This window comes from Centroberyx gerrardi, chromosome 1 (genome assembly GCF_048128805.1).
Source record: "Centroberyx gerrardi isolate f3 chromosome 1, fCenGer3.hap1.cur.20231027, whole genome shotgun sequence".
In the NCBI taxonomy this organism is placed as follows: domain Eukaryota; kingdom Metazoa; phylum Chordata; class Actinopteri; order Beryciformes; family Berycidae; genus Centroberyx; species Centroberyx gerrardi.
In genome coordinates, this window is record NC_135997.1 from 4,418,197 (window position 1) to 4,437,924 (window position 19,728).

Sequence of the window (19,728 nt, forward strand, 5' to 3'; positions counted from 1 at the left end):
GATGTAGCTGGAAGTAGCAGATCGAAAACCAGAGAGAGAGAGAGAGAGAGAGAGAGAGAAATGGGTTGCAGCTCTTTGCTTACTGCTGAGGAGAAGGCAGAAGAAAAGAAAGAAGAGTGAATGTGTGTAAGGAAAAAAACAATAAAGAGAGAGGGAGGAGAGAGAGAGAATAGTATATCACAACATAGGCCCACTCCATAGCAACTGCTGTCCGACTGTGGCCAGCTGGTTTCTATGGTCACAGATCAATAGAGAAGGTGTGTGTGTGGCGGCTTGAAAGGCCTCGCTATGTGTGTGTGTGTGTGTGTGTGTGTGTGTTTGCGTCTGCGCACATATGAACATGTTTGTGTGTCGTGTGAATGTGAAAGTATGCGCGTTGCTGTGCATCTGTATTTGTGTCTGTCTGTTCTATCAGCTGTGTTAATTGCAAGCATATGTGTGTGTGTGTGTGTGTGTGTGTGTGTGAATTCTGCTGGGCAGCTGGCCCTCCCTGTCTGTCCCTCTCCCTCCCTCCAAATGTGACACCAGTCTTACAAAGGGAATAACAAATGAGCGAGAAAGATTATTTATGAGCAGTAAATCATCTTTACTAAGCTTCAAGTGCGGCTGCTGTGGGATTACAGTTCAGCAGCCACACTGTGTGACTTTAGGTTAGGTAACTAAACTGGAACAATACTAATGTTGAATTCATTGTCTTTCAAGGACACTTGAGAACTGGGACAAAAGAGATTTTAAATAAAAATAAGAAAAGTCTATGAAACTTACTGTGTATCTGTTGGTAGATCACACTATCTGTTGTAAAACTGTGGTTCAGCACAAAATCCTGATTTTATAGTTTTCTCACAAAATGGATATTTTTCAGATCGCTGCCTAGTTTGTGTCAACAGCATCAGAAGCATTTAAATCTGATGTTGGTAACATATCAATTTACAGGCCGGTAATTTACTGTCGTTACGACTCATTAACCTGAAATGTATCACTCATGCCAACAAATTATGTGATCATGTAGGAGCCTGCAGTGGGAGCAAGTCACTATAAGAGAGAGGTTCACTTACTTTTTAGCAGAAAGCTGAGATTAGTGTGTTTATGTGTCTCTACTGTATCGAGGAGACAAAATCGGATACATTACTTTAATGACTGATCATTTTCTTTTTGTTTTTTAACTCTGTAGCACTTTGAGATTCACTGTGAGCGAAAAGTACAGTACAAATAAAATGCATTCTTATTCTTATTCTTATTCTTATTCTTATTCTTATTCTTATTCTTATTCTTATTCTTATTCTTATGTGGGACTGGTGAACTGCCAATGAGTGATTCTGTTATGAACCAATACTGGCACAGCAAAAGCAATTTTTACTGGCACAAAAGTGTTGAAAATGACTACAGTAAATTAGTAAATTATTGCTAGTAATGCCCCAAAAGAATGACTGTGCATATGTATGTATGTGCATGTGTGTAGGTAGTGGGCAAAGACAGGAGCAAAGATTTTGTCTCTTGGTACAAATGAACAGCATCAGACTATCAGTCAGATAGAAACCCTGGTGGTGTTGATGTCTTATCATGCGGAAAAAACAGGATTTTCCCTCAGTCAGCCGCCCTTAGACCTTACTGGAAATCTATTTTTCTATTTTAGAGAGAGAGAAAAAGGGTTTTTTGTGGCAATAGATCATCATGTGTTTCAAACTCAGGACAGAGTTTCAGTGGACAGAACTTTACTAAATATTATTTTAAGTTCATGGTGTCTTTTTGTTTTTTTGCTCTACTATCCATGACCCACTTTCACCTAATATATAAAATTACAATTTCTAGGAACGTTGTACCCCTTTATAGACAGTTTGAAGTTGTGATCACTTTTCTCAGGAAAGACGCTGTACAGTTACAGACCAGATATAAAAACATACAATCCTAGTTATTAGTAATTTTGATTCTCATATCTCATTATTCTCATTACTTTGTTAATGTCCACAAAAAACAGTTTTTTCCCCCCCTGTGGGGCATGTTCTGTTCTTGTTCTCAGGAATTACTGTTGTTTTTTTGTTTTTTTTACATAACAGGTCAGAGCAGTTTGGAATGTAAAACAGTAGACCCAGTTTAATCCAAAAAACTAATATTCTCAATCCTGGCAAAATAAGAGAATAACAGCTTGAGAGATGGGTGCATCTATCAGTGGATGATTGAGAGAACAAGCCTCTCTCTCTTCCACTCTCTATCTGTCTCTCTCTCTCTCTCTCTCTCTCCTATTTCTGTCTCTCCCTCCACCCACAGTGGTTGTAAGTGCTTTAGAGCCTCACAACAGATTCTATGAAATCTCCCTTGCATTTCCAAGAAGGAAAATGATGCAAAGAATCCATGCACTAGTCCACTGTCTGTAAGGCGCATGTGTATATTCATGTATATAGTGCTGAGTTAGAAATTGAGCACCCAACCACCAATCGCCTTCACAAGTATTCAACTGGCTGATTTTATGATTTTCCAGTCTAATTGAAAATAAGACAACTGATTGCATAATTCTGGTTGATATCATGGTTTTGTTGGTGCATTGATTCCCATCTATTATGTGAAAAATGTCACGTAAGCGCATGCACGATGATATGTGTTAACTCACTTTTGAAGTCAAAGTAGGCATTTTTGTGGACAAATCTGAAGAATACTGCATATTAAAAGTTGGTATCCGATCAGAACTGGAGGATTTTATATTACAGAAATATTACAAGTGGAAAAAATGCCACTTGAGAATCCCTACCTATATTACCAAGAGATTATTGGTTAGTTCCTATACAGTACAATATAAAAAAACATCAGCTTTTGTGGAGCGAGGAAGCAAAGTTGCTATTTTACATGCGCGGTCAAGTGCACCATAACAATATATACAGTATCTTCTCTCTCTCCTAAGTGAAGTATGTACTAGATCTGGGCTCTTACCTCTCCCGCCAACCCACACACACACACACACACGCACACACACACACACGCACACACACGCACATGCACACAGATTTAACTAAAACACCTTTAGCTCCTAATCCCTCTAATTCAATAGATGTGATGCAGTAGGATTAAACCCTGCTTAGACATGCTTTGTTAGGGCTAGGGTTTGGACCCTCGAGAGCGCTTGAGGAGCTTCCTATGGGAATACGCACTGGGAAACACACACACACACACACACACACACACACACAGTCCACTGGCAAAGCAGCAGGTCTAGAAATCATAGTTGTGTCATGGGGCAGAAGCCTGTGAGACCAGAAACCAACCACTAGAGAGGCAGGTGTCTCTTCTATATGTGTAACTGAGCAGAGGGATTGATCCTCCAACCTCACTGAGCTGGTAAAGAAATCACAATATTGGCTACCAAGCAAAAGACAGTAGCTGGGTTTCCATGTATTTTTATGCAAATTATGATGTATTGAATTGGATAAGCTGAATGCGAGTGGCAATCAAATTTCCTCAATATTGCAAACTCGCTTGAAATGATGCGATAAATAGTGATGGAAACATGTTTGTTGAATAAATAATGATGTATAGGCTTGGCGTGGTCAGCCTGACAAATGGTTCGATCTCATTGTACAGCAGTTTGAAAAGTGGCTTTGGATGTTTTTAAATGAAATATTTGTCCACCACCACTGTCTCTCCCAGGTATAAGGTTGTGTCTTGGTTGCATGACCATTACTTTGAGGTATTAGAATATTGCCCAGTGCATTTGTTTGTTTTTGTCTTCAGATGACAACATGAAATATGATGAACATTAGCTGACACTAAAGAACAATAACAACATTTTTGACATTGGGGAAGCCTATTTCTTCACTCTAACACAGCTGATCGAAATGCAACTGTTCATTCAACACTAAGGATCCAAAACAATGCTCCTTCCCTTCTATTTTTGTCTGCACCTACTTCACATTTGATTTTTTTTTACATCATTTCAAATGTTTGCGTAAAACGTCCTTGTCATTTAATGGAAACATAGCTAAGTCACAAACCTGTATACAATTAATTACTGACTAGTAAACAACAAGCCTGATTCGACTGGAAGAAGAACAGATGGATGGATGGATAGATGGAAGGAAGGGTGATAATAAACTGATGGAAATAATTGAGTTCAGGAACCCTGCCTGTATGGAAGGGTAAAGATGGATAACAGATGTATGGATAGATGATAGAGGATGGAAGGATAATGCATGGAAAGTGGAAATGACAGATAGGTGGACAGACAGTGGGGCAGATAGATCAAAGCTGGACTGTGTCTTGTTTTGCTTCCTTGCATACAGTATTATATCATTTTGTTCTGTGATTGGTTGTTGATTAGTTAGATCTAGGTAGGCTCGTCCCTGCTTGTGATGAAGGACTATATAAATACATGAACTTGACTTGACTGAACCTCGGTCCACCCAACCTGTGAGCACACTCACCTATGACGGCCTGTTTCTCAAGTGGTTATCATTTTGGACAGAAATATATTTCTTCCATCACCTTTGCTCAGTCGCTGTTTTGACCAATCAGCCACAACTGCCATGCTTACAATGCATGCAATTCACCGCCTGTCTAATTGCAGCACACACGTGCTTGGCCCATGGCCTTGGCCGAGGCCGCCTTTGAGTGGGTCTTTGCAAGCCGCCATACTGTGCTCCCATTTTCTGACAGGCTTTCTTTGGAGGCAGACCTGGGGGCAATTTGGATCTGGCACAGTGTGAGAAGTGCTCCCTACGCCAATGGCCTTGGGTTAGGCTTTAAAATAAGCCACCCAGAAGAAGGCAAACAGCCAGAGAGAGAAGAGGAACATGTTGCTCCCCATCTGCCTCTATCATAGCCGGCATACTCCTAAGAGCAGGAGAGGGGAGAGACGGACAGAACGGGTGGGTGTGGGGAGTTGACTTTGGCAACACTGTTCTTTGTGATAATGTCAATAATTAAACAACGTCAGAGAACAGAATACAACAGAATGAAAAAGATCATGGAACAAGGAAGAGGGTAGGACAGACAGAAGGAGACAGGCCTCCTCTAGAAATCACTCCATCTCAAAGACAAACTGACAGCGCTCGCTACAGCCGGAGCACAAAGAGAGAGAGAGAGAGAAAGAGACTGGCAAGAGAGAATGTAAGGACAAGGAAAAATGTGACATTTATGGGGAACAGAGCATGGCGTGATATGTTCATTAGCATGCACCCAGAGGACATCAGAGCACAGCTGAGTTAGCAGGGCAATGTAGCGCTTAGCCTGGTGCAGCACAGCCCGAGGAGGGAGGAAGAGAGGGAGAGAGGAGCAGGCAGAGGAACAGAGAGAGAGAGAGAGAGAGAGAGAGAGAGAGAGAGAGAGAGAGATGATGGAGAAACAAGGCACCACATGATGGAGAAACAAGGCACCACATACTATCACAGTCCTTCAGGAACCTACAGCATCTAGCCTTAGCTTCCTTTCTGTGTTTCCCACTCGCTCTCCAAAACTGGGTGATGCCAACCAGTGTGTGTCCTACATAAGTCAGTGTCCGCCCCCCCCACCGCCACCCGGCCCCCCCCACCGCCCCCCCGGCCCCAGGGGGTGACACTCACAGCTCCTCTCCTCACTGGCCTTGGCTGGGATCTCCTCCACACAGTCGGCTGGAAACCAGCCCACCTGGCCGCGGGCACTGCCCTCCCAGAAACCCCCCTCTCCGATGCTCAGGACTGGACCGGTGGGAGAGAGAGGGGACGGGACGGGAGGGGAGGGGAGGGGAGGGGTGGTAAATTGAGAAAAGAGACATTGGTTTCACAGCACAAAAAGCAAGTAACAACAGAAGATCCCCTAATGATCATTTGAACCACTTAAATGTCACATTTGAATACTAGGCAATGTGAACACATAGCTGAGGCAAATGTTGTCTCTTACAGTCTTACAGTATATCAGCGCTGACCTACCGTACACAGATCAATAGGTTACAGGATATTATCAGTGTGACTATCTATGATTGATACTAGGCCACAAAGTGCAGAGGTAGCATTAGCTATTGGTTATACAGTAGTTGTATGTGTAAAGTTTTAATACACTACCATTGAAAAGTGGACACAACACATTTTTCTTTATTTTTACTATTTCCCACATTTTAGAATAATAGTAAAGATATCAAAACTATGAAATAACACAAATGGAATTGTGCAGTGACCAAAAAAGTGTTAAACAAATCAAAACTATCTTATATTTTAGATTCTTTAAAATAGCCGCCATCTGCCTTGATGGAAAGGCAAAGGCTTTGGAAAAAAATTCATACACGGGCATCAACTTTGAAAGATAATGAAAAGCATAATACATTCAATCAGGTGTGTCCAAACTTTTGACTGGTGGTGTAGCTACAGTATGAGCCCCTATTTTGGAAATATGGGCTCATACTGCAGCTGAGCACTGTAATAATTATAGCTCTATGATAATCTTTACCCTGAGAGTACTTTGGCTCAGGTGATTTTGGAATGCAGCCTATGGTTTGGTTTGCAATGGTAATACAAGCAAAAAGGCTGAAAAAGTGAGAGATTACTAGAGCAATTGTGAAATGCTTTTAATTTTAGACAATATCATCCTTATTTAGCACAAAGCAAAGTACTGGCATTAAAGAAAATTAGGTCATATTTTTTTTAAACACTGACCCTATGAGTCATAGGGCCATTAACTTAGCATGAGCAGTGACCGAACAGGAACATTTTTGACATGACAGTCCTCTGTCATCACACATCTTTTTGTGATGATTTTGTGATGATTCACTGCCATAGGCTTACAGTGTGAGCCTGTAAGCAATCCAATGTCGGAAGATGAGGCTCGTCCTCACTCTGTATTGAGACACCATAGAGCTTAGTGAGGCATTTTCATCAGATATGGTGATTTACTTTTTTTCCCTCCCAGTTTTTTTCCCCCCAGCAATGACTCAGCACATATTTTTTTTGTTGTTGTTTTTTTATATCCTTTATTCAGCCTCCAATGGGGAGATTCTCTCTGCTCCCTCAGGTTGGGTGCAGGGTCGGCCAGGTTGCGGCGGGCCTGCAGCAGGTAGGAGTTAACCCTTTGCACCCTGAGTTTCCCCTTAAATTTCCTCTTGACCAGCTTGGACATATTTGGCATCTTTGACCATCTTTGACCATATTTGGCATCTTTCATTGCAACCAAACCTTGGGATCTTGGCTAGAATTTAAAATAAAGGTCTGTGGTTTGAACAAAGCTTGGCCGTGCAACGTGTTTGTAACGATCGTCCTGCACTGCAAAAAACATCCATTTAACAAGTCATTTAGTCTCATATTCAGCCTTCAAATCTTATTTTTCTTAAAACAAGAAAAGAATTCTGCCAAAGGGGTGAGATAACTTCACTTGTTTCCAATGCAGTTTCACTTGTTTCATGAATAAAAGTGTCAATATCTGAGTGTCAGAATAAGGCAGATCACTGCACTACTATCAAGAAAATGCCACTCGATTCTAAAGGAAGATTCTTGAAACAAGTTGATTTGCATTGGAAACAAGCAAAATTATCAGATTTTTTCACTTGCTTTAAGAAAATTACAATTTTAAGACTCGATAATAGACTAAATGACTTGTTCATTTAGTGAACTCCTCAGTAATGAAAAAACAAGCAAAACCAAAAAGAACTGGCACAAAGCCGACCAGCAGACCGAAGCTGTTCCCGGTCTCACCTTTGACCCTGTCGTTCTTGTAGAGGTTGATCTCTCCCTCCGCCTGGGGAGTGTAGGCGCGGACCACCACAAAGTGTCTCCCTGGAACGGCACTGTACAGTTTCCTCCGGGTGCCCGCCGCCTCCACATGACCGCTGGGACTGAAGGAGAAGGACAAATCCACCGGTCAGGACTGGAGCTGAAGCACAACCTTAACACATCAGTATACACACACACTGCAGGCGTTCATGCACACTTTACCACTCACACAGGCCTAACTGTACTGTCGCATGCATGCACTTACACACACACACACACACACACACTTACACACACACACACCAATTATCCAGAGGAGGAATTGAGAGGCCGGCAGGCAGGTGTCTCGCTACAGTAAGTGGGGCAGAATATGGGCTGGCTCTGACCCACAGAGCTGCAATGGCTTCTGGGTAGGAGACAGGACATTCTTAAGACCACGCAGAAAGCTACCAGGGACTTAGAGGTGTTGAAGGAGGAAAATGTCAAAATGATAAATTATGACATACTGTATGCAACAGAAGGATAATGTTATAGTATATGAAGAGTAAAATATTCTGCAGAGACTTTTTGCTTGCATCATTGAAACAGGTAAAATGTCATTACAGGTATAACAAATGCAATGCTTAAGCCCAGTTGATGGTTAAATTGGTATAGACTAGATACATATGAACTATACACTACCAGTCAGAAGTTTGGACACACCTGATTGAATGTATTAAGTTTTTCATTCTCTTAAAGCCATTTTGATCTTAAGGCTTATGCTTAAATGCTTGAAATTAGTTTCTTAGACAAATATAAATAGTGAAGTCAATGCCTGTGTATGAATTTCTTTCCAAAGCCTTTGCCTTTCCATCAAGGCAAAGGGCGGCTACTTTAAAGAATCTAAAATATAAGATAGTTTTGATTTGTTTAACACTTTTTTGGTCACTGCATAATTCCATTCGTGTTATTTCATAGTTTTGATGTCTTTACTATTATTCTAAAATGTGGAAAATAGTAGAAATAAAGAAAAAACTTTTGACTGGTAGTGTATATGTAGCCTACTGGGCAGAAAAGGTTAGTTAAACATCAAAGTAGACTGATCTCCATCTTTTCCTCATCTATGCATGGATACAGAGCTGGGATGTGACCAGAGGAGACATACAGTATGAAGCGTTGGTTTATGTGCCTGATATGGTAATGGAGCACCACTTAGTGGTCAATCTCCATAACAACACATACCACAACCAGAAATATTAACAGAGGGATGGGCAGCCACGTGGCACGGAGGGTAAAACGTCTGCAGGTTTTCATTCCAACCAAACACTACAGCAGCTGATTTCACTGATAAATTCCTCCGGTCTGGTTTAAGGTGTTGTAATAAGGGAAATCAGTTGCTGGTTGCAATGAAATCCTGCAGGCTCTTGGGCCTCGATGGCACATGGTTCCTATCCTTGCATTAACAGAATGGGTCTCGCTTATCATCAGTATTAAAGTAAATATGTTTGAGGTGTTGACTGACTGAAATACTGAGCTAAAATGGTTGCAAAACATAAAAGATTTTGTTAAAACTTTGGCTTCCAGTTGAATTCAAAACTAAAGTTTGTATTAAGAGCCTCTACTTCAGTGAATATTATGAAGCATATGTTAATGTTAATTGCATATGTACAGAAGTATTGTCTTCAACCTACAGATAAAACTCATTTGACTTTTCTAAATAGAGTCAAGACAGAAGGATCAAACGTTTGAGATCAGGCTCAAACCTTTGAACACCTGCCTTTAATACTAACAATAGATTTCCTACTGTCTAGTTTTCAGCTAACACACTTTTAACCATGTGCTCCATTTGCATCTAGCACATGTATATATGCTAAACATTTGAGTGATACAGAGATAGAAGGGATAAGAGCCAAAAAGAGCGATGAAATAAAACCACAATGTGGAAAAAGAAAGCAAGATAAAAGAGAAAGAGGTGAAGTGAAGGAGCGAGGGAGAGAGAGAGAAGAAGGAAAGGTTTTTTCCAGTAAGTGGGTCACCTTGTCCTGTAGACTGTGCTCCTCCTCAAACCTTCATGGGCCTTTGGAGAGCTAACCCCATTCAATACCTAGTGAGACAGCTCACACGTTTTCCAGGGGAAAGCCACGGACAACGCTGCAGCTACGCAGACTGGGGACCCAGAAACACTGAGAGGCGGACTAGTCGGCATTTTCCAAACACTGAAACGTAAATATTTAAAAAGCTCTTTTCTCTTTGGATCTTTTTTCCCCTCCATCACCTTTTATGTTGGTTTTGACGGTTGACTTTTTCCATTTGTCTACCTTTTTACTTTGTGATTGTATCACAGTATGGGCTGGCCTTATTCATTTTGTGAAAATAAAACCAAAAACTGGAATTTGAATAAAAATATGCCTTTCTGGTTTCTGAATTTTTTGTTCCTTATATCACTATTTTACTCCATCCTGCTGTAGTCTCACGTCTTTAGCTTTTAAAGTGGTTTTCTTTCAGGCAGACAGAAGTAACACTTGGTGCTCTTGTGGATTAGGAAAAACTAGTGAAGTCCTCAAGTTTATTGGTGCTCATTGGGAACAGGAATTAAAGCTAAAATTTGACCATAAAAGATAAAAAAAAAAAAAAATTCCACCATTCAACCTTCTGGTTGAAATGCATTGACTCTACGCCATGACAATAAAGACTTTTTACATTTCAAGCTTTTAGTCTCTTCCCTTGGATTTTTATTGTGCCTATATTGGATTTTGTGTATACAGCTCAAGAGTTTACTTTTTTCCTCACTGGAGGCTTTCAGTCTTAGAGCTAGTATCTTCTCTATATGTTTTTCATTCATTTTCAACTGTAAAATGTATGGATGTTTTGTAGTATGAAATGTCCATTCTGGCCAGCAAGGCACCTGTTTTCTTAGTTTTACTTCCATGTGTGCTGCTCCACGGTCCAGTGACTGTTATGAGAGAATAGAAAATTATTACTACACTGGTGAAACCCTCACTATTATTAGGTGTTGTGTATGATTTCTGATCAGCAGATACACAATCCTAACAGTATACTAACTGCTTAGTATACTGCAGCATGGGAGAAATTGCAATTTATACATATTGCATTCAAAATATGTAGAGGCACTGTCACTGTCACTTTACAATCACACACCATATCACACAGCATTATGGGAAGTTTTTCACTCCACAAATTATTGGTTCATATTTTGCCAATGTCTAGTTTAGTTTAGAGTTTAGTTCACTTGCACAGCGATAAAGCACAGAAGCGAGTAATGAAGTGTTGCGATAAAATACAACGATAAACAAAACACAGATGGGGAAAAAAGACAAATTTGTGCAGGCGGGATAAGAAGACCACAAGGGACTTCTCAAGACATTTAATCTAAAAACAAAAGGAAAAAACAAAGAAGCAATGAAAAATAATGCTAAAACAAACAAATAAGCTAAAATTAAAAGGACAAGCAAGGACACAACTGGACAGCTTAACAGAATCTAAAATTACAACAGGACACATGGTGGAAAATGGTAGAGCAACAGGGTTTTTTAATCAAAAATACATTTCTGATACAGAATATGAAGTAATGAGGGAAATGAGAACGTGGCAGTGAGTGGGAGTTCGTACATACTGTGTGTGTCTACTTAATCAAACCCTAAGAAAAGGCCTGGTAACAACAAAGATTGTTTTTAGAAAGTGAATCACGCAATAGTACAAAAAAATGCCCCACCTTTTGGTCTGCAAATGTGGGCGTTAACCCTCAGGCACCTGCTCTACTCCTTCAGCCATCTTGCTTCACAGAGACATCACAGCCATCAATATCGGCATTAACATAGAGACCAATCTGCTACACACATGAGATAAAGACGTTTTTCCTCAAAAAAGAAATGTCCATTTTAGCTTTGGATGTTAACAATACTTTGGGTTTGTGTTTAAACCGGTCCAAATAAAACTTAAGATGTTTTTATCTACAACAGTAAGCCACATCTTGCTATTTTTCCATTAATGGCAATACACTGAGGGCATTGAGAGGTCAATCAGTCAGGGTGAGACACTTTACTCCTCTATCAAACTGCATCACAATCTACAGCACTTTATAAAATCATCTTCTACAAATCACGTGTGATGTTTACTGAGCAGAACCCAACTAACAGAAGTACGTAAAAGTACTTTTATTGTGAAAATTTAAGATGAACTACCTGCAAATGTTCACACTCCTGCTCTTCTCATATTGAGAAACAGCTATAGCTCATTGCTGGACTGGACTGATTCTGTACTTGTTGGTATAATGTTGTCGGAGAAAGATTTGTCCACCATTTCAAATTCAGGTGAGACTGAAGCAGCGTGACGATCAGCAGGTAAACCAGTTCAGACGGAGGAACAGGCAGCCATGTTTTCTCTGTCGCTTCTTTTTTTTTTTTTTTTTTGGCAATTACTCAGGTGGCTTTGAGGTGCTAATTAGACAGTGTTGATTAATACCAGCTGTGCATAATTTGTGCTATTATTGGATGATCGCCCGAGACAAGGAGAGAGAGAGAGAGAGAGACAGAGGAAAGTGAGGAAAGAGAAAGAGAGAGAGAGAGAGAGAGAGACAGAGGAAAGTGAAGAAAGAGAAAGAGAGAGAGAAGAGAGAGAGACTGAAGAAAGTGAGGAAAGAGAGAGAGGGGGAGAGAGACAGAGAGAGTGAGTGGTGAGAGAGAGAAATAATAAGTAACATAAAATAATAAAATAACCTTAAAAACTCACTAACACACACACGCACACAAACACACACACACACAAGCAATATTACAGTGCTGGCAGTCCTCACAATCATTTTAATAGTCAGACCTTCCTGTCCCCAGACATTCATATATATGATAATCTCATTTCTTTAAGAAAAACACACATACTCCACTCCAAGGCATGGCAGAGAGAGAGAGAGAGAGAGAGAGAGAGAGAGAGAGAGAGAGAGAGAGGTGGAGACGTTATTGTATTATTGTTGATAACACTGATATTTATTGATTTTCGTTTAATAATTATTATGAGTCATTTGTTAATGTCTATAATATTACCATTGTTTTTGGCAACATATGTGTCTCTCCTGTCATGCCAATAAAGAACATTTGAATTGAACTGAATTGAGTTGAATAGAAGAGAGAGAGAAGAGAGAGAGAGAGAGAGAGAGAGAGAGAGAGAGAGAGAGAGAGAGAGATCCTGTTGTCCTATATTGTCTCAGACAGAAAACTATCTCTTTTCACGGTTTCATTGATCCTATTTAACCTTCATCAGCTTCTGCTCCATTCTATAAATCCTATTATTGTTACACACACTTAGCCCCCTGCACATGTGCGTTCATTCAGAGAGTTAAATGCCTTGCTCAAGGGCACTTCAGAAGCGATAGTATGTAACAGCAACCAGGGTCAGGGTCAATTCATCAATGAACTCATTAATTCCAATTCAAGTGAGGAATTGGAATTTGACAAAAAAAACCTACAGCAGACAGAATTGGAATTTAATTGGAATTTCAGGAAGTTGGATTTAATTCAATGAAATTCTGTGAAAATTTTCTTACCACATATCTATAGTAGTAGTGTTATATATTATCAATACTGAATATCATAAAATGTTAAAGGTTCCTTTCAGGTGGTATTTGATGCACAGCCTGTATTCGTACATACATTATGATTGAATGTATTTGATTTGTTGAACTGTCTTTTATTTGATTCATAATGTTTGATTTATAAGGTCGAGACAAACTCTCTTAGAAGTAGAATTTAATGGAATTCAATTCTGTTTCCTGCCATTCCAATTCAATTCGCATTCTGTTTCTTTAGAGCTGGGTGCCATTCATATTCCAACTCCACCTCCAGGAACTGAAGTGGAGTTTACCATGCACTCTCAGTTCAGTTCATGAATGGCTCCAGCCCTGATAGCAGCTCTCCACCAGCCACCAGATCACAGCTGGCATCCTCACATCAGTGTTGGAACTCATAACAGCAAAATATTGTGTGACTCATACACACAGCATCTCTCTGACCTCCAGGATAGTCTGCCTGGAACTTGTGAATGGAAAGTAAGATGTTCTATTACTGTCTCATTCCAACGTAACTCAAAACAAGATTGTTGAGTTAAAGTTATGTTGAGTTATGTTTCCTCCAGTCAATGCAGCTGTGAACACACTTCTCACCGTTAACAGTCACATTGCTGCTAGTCCTTGTTTATCAAGCGTTCTGTCAATGTGTGTGAGACTCTGAAGCAGTGACTCTCAACCTTTTTCATATCAAGGACCCCTAAATTAGTCCACGTTAGGGCCACGGACCCCCATTTGATGACATTTTGTCTCTCAAACCCAAATCTGAGAATCCAGAATTACATCCAGAATTCCATGACTATCTGTACTGTAGGTAGAGATAACAGTGAACTATGATCAGAATAGCGATTCTTCTGCATTCTCTAAGTCTCTAATTGTGTTAACTTCTTGTAAATGAAATCATGGTGAAGTTTAACAATTCATCAATTTGCTGGGGACCCCCTGGAACTCCCTCAAGGACCCCGTGTGGTCCCTGGACCCCACGTTGAGAACCACTGCTCTACAGTACCGCACGTCTCAAATGCTACAGTAAAGCCTATGCAGATGACAAGACGCCTTGTGATGACAGTACTGGTCTGTCCTGACACTGGACACATCTCACCCTTCTCCACATCTAGCTGTGAAACTGTTACCCATGACGCTCCAGAGCCGACTGACAGCTGTCACTGAGTGAGTGTGTATGCGTGTGTGTGTGTGTGTGTGTGTGTGTGTGTGTGTGCTACATTCTAACAAATGACACATCAAGTGGGAGCACGGGAATGCCACAGGGACTTTGTCATGTGTGTGTGGGCGGGGGTTAGAAGAGGGGGATGGGATTGTGGGTAGGAGAGAAAAGAGGAAGAACAAGCTCAGAGGCAGAAAGGAGAAAGCAGGGAAATGAAGGGCTTTAAAGGGCAGCTGGGTGGGAAAAGCCTGGAAGAGCTCCGGCGGGGAAAGTTCACGCTTATCGGAAACGGACTGTGGCTGTCAACACACAACGTTTCTGTCTTATCTGGCTTATAGCAAGGTCAGCGCCATTAAAACACACCTGGAGCTGCATCTATGTCCTCAGATTCCATTTCTGATTTGGGCTTAAGCTCATTTTCAAGTAATGTTTACATCTGATAAGCAGTGAATTGTAAAAATCAGTGCAACTAAGGCTCCTTCCATCTGTAAATTACAAGTGCCTCAGGATTTGAGCACACATAAATAAGCCTCAGTAAATGTCCTAACCTAATTGTCTTTGATCAAGGCATTCCCTGTCAAAACACATCAATACTCGTGCACCACATCTTTCAGCTGTGCACACATCAAAAATAAACCGAATTTTTAAAAGGTATATTTCTAGGATCGACTTTGATGATAAGATCTTTCTATAGATGCAGCCCTGAGGAGCTGAAAGGTCACCAGTCGTCTGCTTTCTACAGCAGAGCTAAGTGGAGCTTTTCAGAGCCAGGCATCCGAACGTTTCCCACAAAGGACTGAAGGCTCTATTTGTTTGTGTGAGACTGCAGTCAGCTGATGAACCGGCCTTGTTAGACACAAGATGCAAAATCATTCACAGAAATGTGGCTCAAATTACTTAACCAGATTTAAGAATATATATATATACTGTATATCCCCAAGGAACATGGGAATTGTACAAAAACAGTAGGTACTTTTGAGAAAAATCACTGGCATGGTGGTTCCAGATAGAAGAAAATTTAAAAATAGCAAATACAAAATTGGTGCTCAAGGAGTAACGACAGTCACCAGATCTCCCCTGCAATCACTGTCTGGAGAAGGCCTCAGTCTGGTTTCATTGTCAATCAGGTAGATCAACATTAATGAAACCTGTCAATCACTGCAAAACTATTACAGTTCTAATAACGGGAAGCATAACATGACCACCAGTACCTCCTGCGCCTCCTGTTCCAAACACATATTTACATATATATATTATATATATTGGATCTGATGAACCAATTCCATGTGCCATAATCTAGAGTGAGTGCTTACACAAAAACCTTACCTGCCGTATATGTTGTTATCAAGTTCAAAATCCACAGGCTTTTTGTTGGCTTGAATCAGCCCACTCAACAGTTCAGAAACCTACTATGCATCCAAAATGTGAGAAGTAGCCATATTCACGGTGTAAGTACAGTTCTCTTTTGAAAGAATCATTTTCCATTCTCATACTATAAGTACATGCGGATACAAAACTATAAAAAGGCAGGAATATGTACAGAAAAGGTACAGAAATATGTGACAAGCACTGGATTTGATCATATTCATGCCTCAAGTAAAATACACTCATTCACTGCCACAGAACAACTGATTTTCCATCAATGCAATGTGCTGCGTCATGAACACTCAGTACAGAAATTGACCACCGCTAAAGTGGTTGCAAGTGGTTGTAATGATTTGCTGATGAGGTCATGTATCGCACCGTGCGATAATGACGATTGAGCCGTGGCAGTTAAAACAAAGCCATTGATATTAAGCTGAAAGGATCTCAAGCCACGCTATCACATTATTTTAAATCCATAAAATACCAACAAAGCAGAGGGGAAGATAGTGAAGTTCACGGCTGGTCTCTTCTCATTTGGATAATCATATATCTTGTGCACTGCAGACTACAAAGGGTCGCTCGGCTGAAACAAGGGAACGCGGGGAGAAACCTTCCACTTTACGAGAAACCTCAAGGTTCTGTGTTAAATCCCTGTCACTTCACAAAAAAAACCTCTTTTGTCAGCAATCAAACCCAACGTGAAATGGCTTTCACATGCGGGCCCCCCACTTTTTGGTGAAGTGTGTCAGGAGACATGACGGTGATGCTGGTGTACGGCGGAGGCAAAAGGCAACTGTCCTCCCCCTCTCCTCCGCCCCTCCTTTCATCTCCTCTGTCACTTGTCTTCCCTTTACTCCGTCCCTCCTCCCTCATTCTGTGCTTTTATTCTCTCTCCTCTTCAGTGGCCTCCTCCTCCTCTGTCTTTATTCTTTGCTTCCACTTGACATCTCTTCTATCATCTGTTTCCACAATGTTTCTCTGCCTCTTCCTCTCCTCTCCTCTCCTCTTCTCTTCTCTTCCTCCTCTCCTCTCCTCTCCTCTCCCTCTCCTCTCTCCTTGCTCCCTGCTCCTCTCTGACATTGGACAGATGCAGAGCTAGAGAGAATGTGGGTAGTGTTGGTGCAGAGCGCCGCCATATGCGCCCATCCAGTAATCTGCCAAGGAGGAGGAGGAGGAGGAGGAGGAGGAAGAGGAGGAGGAGGAGGAGGAGGAGGAGGTGGATGAGGAGGCCAGGGAGCATGCATCTTAATCAGGATTGACAGTTACATCGCTGCAAGATAAACACCCCTCACCATTTAATCCTCCTCCGATCACATGCTTTCTCTCTCTCTCTCTCTCTCTCTCTCTCTCACACACACACGCACACACACACACACACACACACACACAGAAGGACAGAACATAGATTCACAGGAACATACATCAAATTATACACAAACAGAGGCAGACATGGTGGCATGCACCTAATAGCATTTCTGAATGGAGGTGGCAGCATGCTCCCTTAGGGGTGAACACACACACATACAGACATACACACACACACACACACACACACACACATCGTTGAGTCTATGTCGGAATCAGAATTCCTAATGCAGTAATCTGAAGTGCATATACATCGCTCTGCATGCATACAAACTCACACACACTTGCAAAGTGTCTGTGGGTAGCCATAGCAACGGTTGCTGCAGCTACTTTAGGAAGCCAGATTCTTTTTGATGGCACGTTTCCCAGAGGAGCTGGTCATATGTACCTCTTATGGGGGATGGTGGGATAGGTGAATACATATAGATGTAAATACAGATGCTGCAAGCGCTCTATCTGATCCCTGTCAAGAAAATCCAACAGGATAGTGTGTGTGTGTGTGTGTGCCCTCAACTCCCATTCTCTCTCTCTTGTTCTCTCACTCTCTCTCTCTCTCACACCAAGCGGCCAAAACCATGGGTGAATTTTGAAGCCAATAACAAAGTGGCGGCAGGCGACAATTCTTCTAACGTCCGCTAGAGGCCGGCTCCAAAAAGACTCCAAGTCCCGCCCAACTCCATACAAGTCAATGGGACCACAAACCAACTTCTCACTCAACATATAAAGTCAATAAAATCAAATCTCAGTAGCTAATTTCACTTCTTCTAATGTGTGTCCTTATGGAGATTTTCAAAATAATTATGTCATTAACGGGATATAACGGTTATAAAACGGTTTGTTTTCCTAGTGATTGACAGGTCACCTGTCCAGTGATTGACAGGTCAGCGATTATGGGCCAATAGTAGGCGGCGCTGCGGCTCTGTGGACGACCCTCAGGACAACTCTCAACATGGCAGCGATCATAAAGCCAATATTTAGGTTTCAAAACGTCCCTTCAGAAACCTATGGGTGACGTCACACTCACATATGTCCATCTTTTTTCACAGTGTATGCCTCACACACTCACACACACACACACACACACACCACCCTCCACTGTTCCAGTCCATGTTGCGGAGCCTCACCTGGCCTGGCGCTGCGGAGCCCGTCGGGCCTCCTCCCCCAGCCGGCTGAGGGAGGGCGACCTGCTCCTCGCCCCCCTCCCCATGGTCCGGACCACCACCGTGCCATTGGGGCTGCCGCTGGGCATCTGCTGGAGCAGCTGGGGTGACAGGCTGCGGTGTAAGGCGGAGGAGCCAGGCTGCGGGTGGCCCTGCAGGGGGGCCCCGTGCGGGTGGGGCTGAGGGTGTTGGTGCGGGTGGGGGGCCCAGTTGCCAGGAGACGCCTGCTGCTGCTGGTACTGGCTGACTGTCAGGTTGTTGTCGCTGTTGGAGCGCAGGAGGACCCGCGGCGCCGATAACGAGGAGGAGGACGGGCCGTTGCCGCTGCCGTTGCCAGGAGGCGGACCCCGGCGGCGCTTGGAGTAGGCCGGAGCCTCGCGGAAAGGCACTGCAGGGGAGAGAAGCAGAGAAGAAGAAAATTGATTTGGAATAATTTAATTCTCTCAATATAGCTGCCCTTTTCTGATTGTCCAGCTGTTTGTGTGTCTTCTTCAAAGCCTTGGGAGCCTGATGGGAATAGTTCTGGAGCCTCACACAGACCGGAGGCACTTTCACAGACAAGACACACACCCCAGTGTCAGAAGTCAGGAGAGAGGACTCAGTGGACAGAGATCATTCCCAAAAATTAGTCAGCAACAATCAGAGATAATCCATAATGAGAGAAAAGAAGTAGCAGGTTAAAAAAAGACAATTAAGAAAACACCAGGATGATGCAAATGGATGAAACTGCACATGTATGTGTGCAAATGAGCTGTCTACTAAACAAGGCACAAGCCTAACTGATCATGACTTACTTTGTTTGCAATCTTGGCTTGTACTCTATGAAAATGAGGAATTTATTTTTCTCTGTTCATGCATATGCACATCCAACTGTCATGAATGTCCAGCAAAAATCTTGTCACTAGAAAATTAAACAATTTTTTCAGATAACTGATTTCCCCATTGGCACACATGCATTCCTGACACTAAAAAATGGTTTCAACAGTTTCGGTGTGGAGCCTGGGTCATCTGCTTTATTTGGAGAACAGTTTGCTGGTAAATTACAGTAACAAGACAAAACTGGAGATCAAGATTGGAGACCCAGTCTTAAAAAAAAAAACTCTCTTCAAACTCCACAAGAACAGACTAGTCTAGTTTATTTATATAGCCCTTTATCATAAGCATGTCTCAAAGGGCTTTACATAGCATCATATACATGTCACACTACTAATACATACATACTACATCACATACATACTACATATATATACACATCATATACTATACTACATCATATACATACTACATCATATACATACTTCATATACATACTACACACAAACACACTCTTGCCTAGGGGCACTTTAGAGTCTCTTGATTGTCCACCTGACAATCTTTGGACTGTGGGAGGAAACCCACAGGAGAACATGTAAACTTCACACAGAAAGGACCGGGGCAGAGATTCGAACCCACAACCCT

The 19,728-nt window shown here is 41.8% G+C and overlaps 1 protein-coding gene across 1 annotated transcript in view; it reads right to left on the minus strand.

The window, feature by feature from the left end:
- The window catches only part of shank2a (SH3 and multiple ankyrin repeat domains 2a), a 122,023-nt gene that overhangs the window by 51,103 nt on the left and 51,192 nt on the right, over window positions 1-19,728 (minus strand). The window contains exons 10-12 of the mRNA XM_071913996.2: window positions 18,235-18,658; window positions 7,644-7,783; window positions 5,547-5,660 (exon numbers count right to left, since the gene is read on the minus strand). Of these exons, the coding sequence (XP_071770097.2) occupies window positions 5,547-5,660; window positions 7,644-7,783; window positions 18,235-18,658 (678 nt within the window). The remainder of the gene's footprint in view (window positions 1-5,546; window positions 5,661-7,643; window positions 7,784-18,234; window positions 18,659-19,728) is intronic.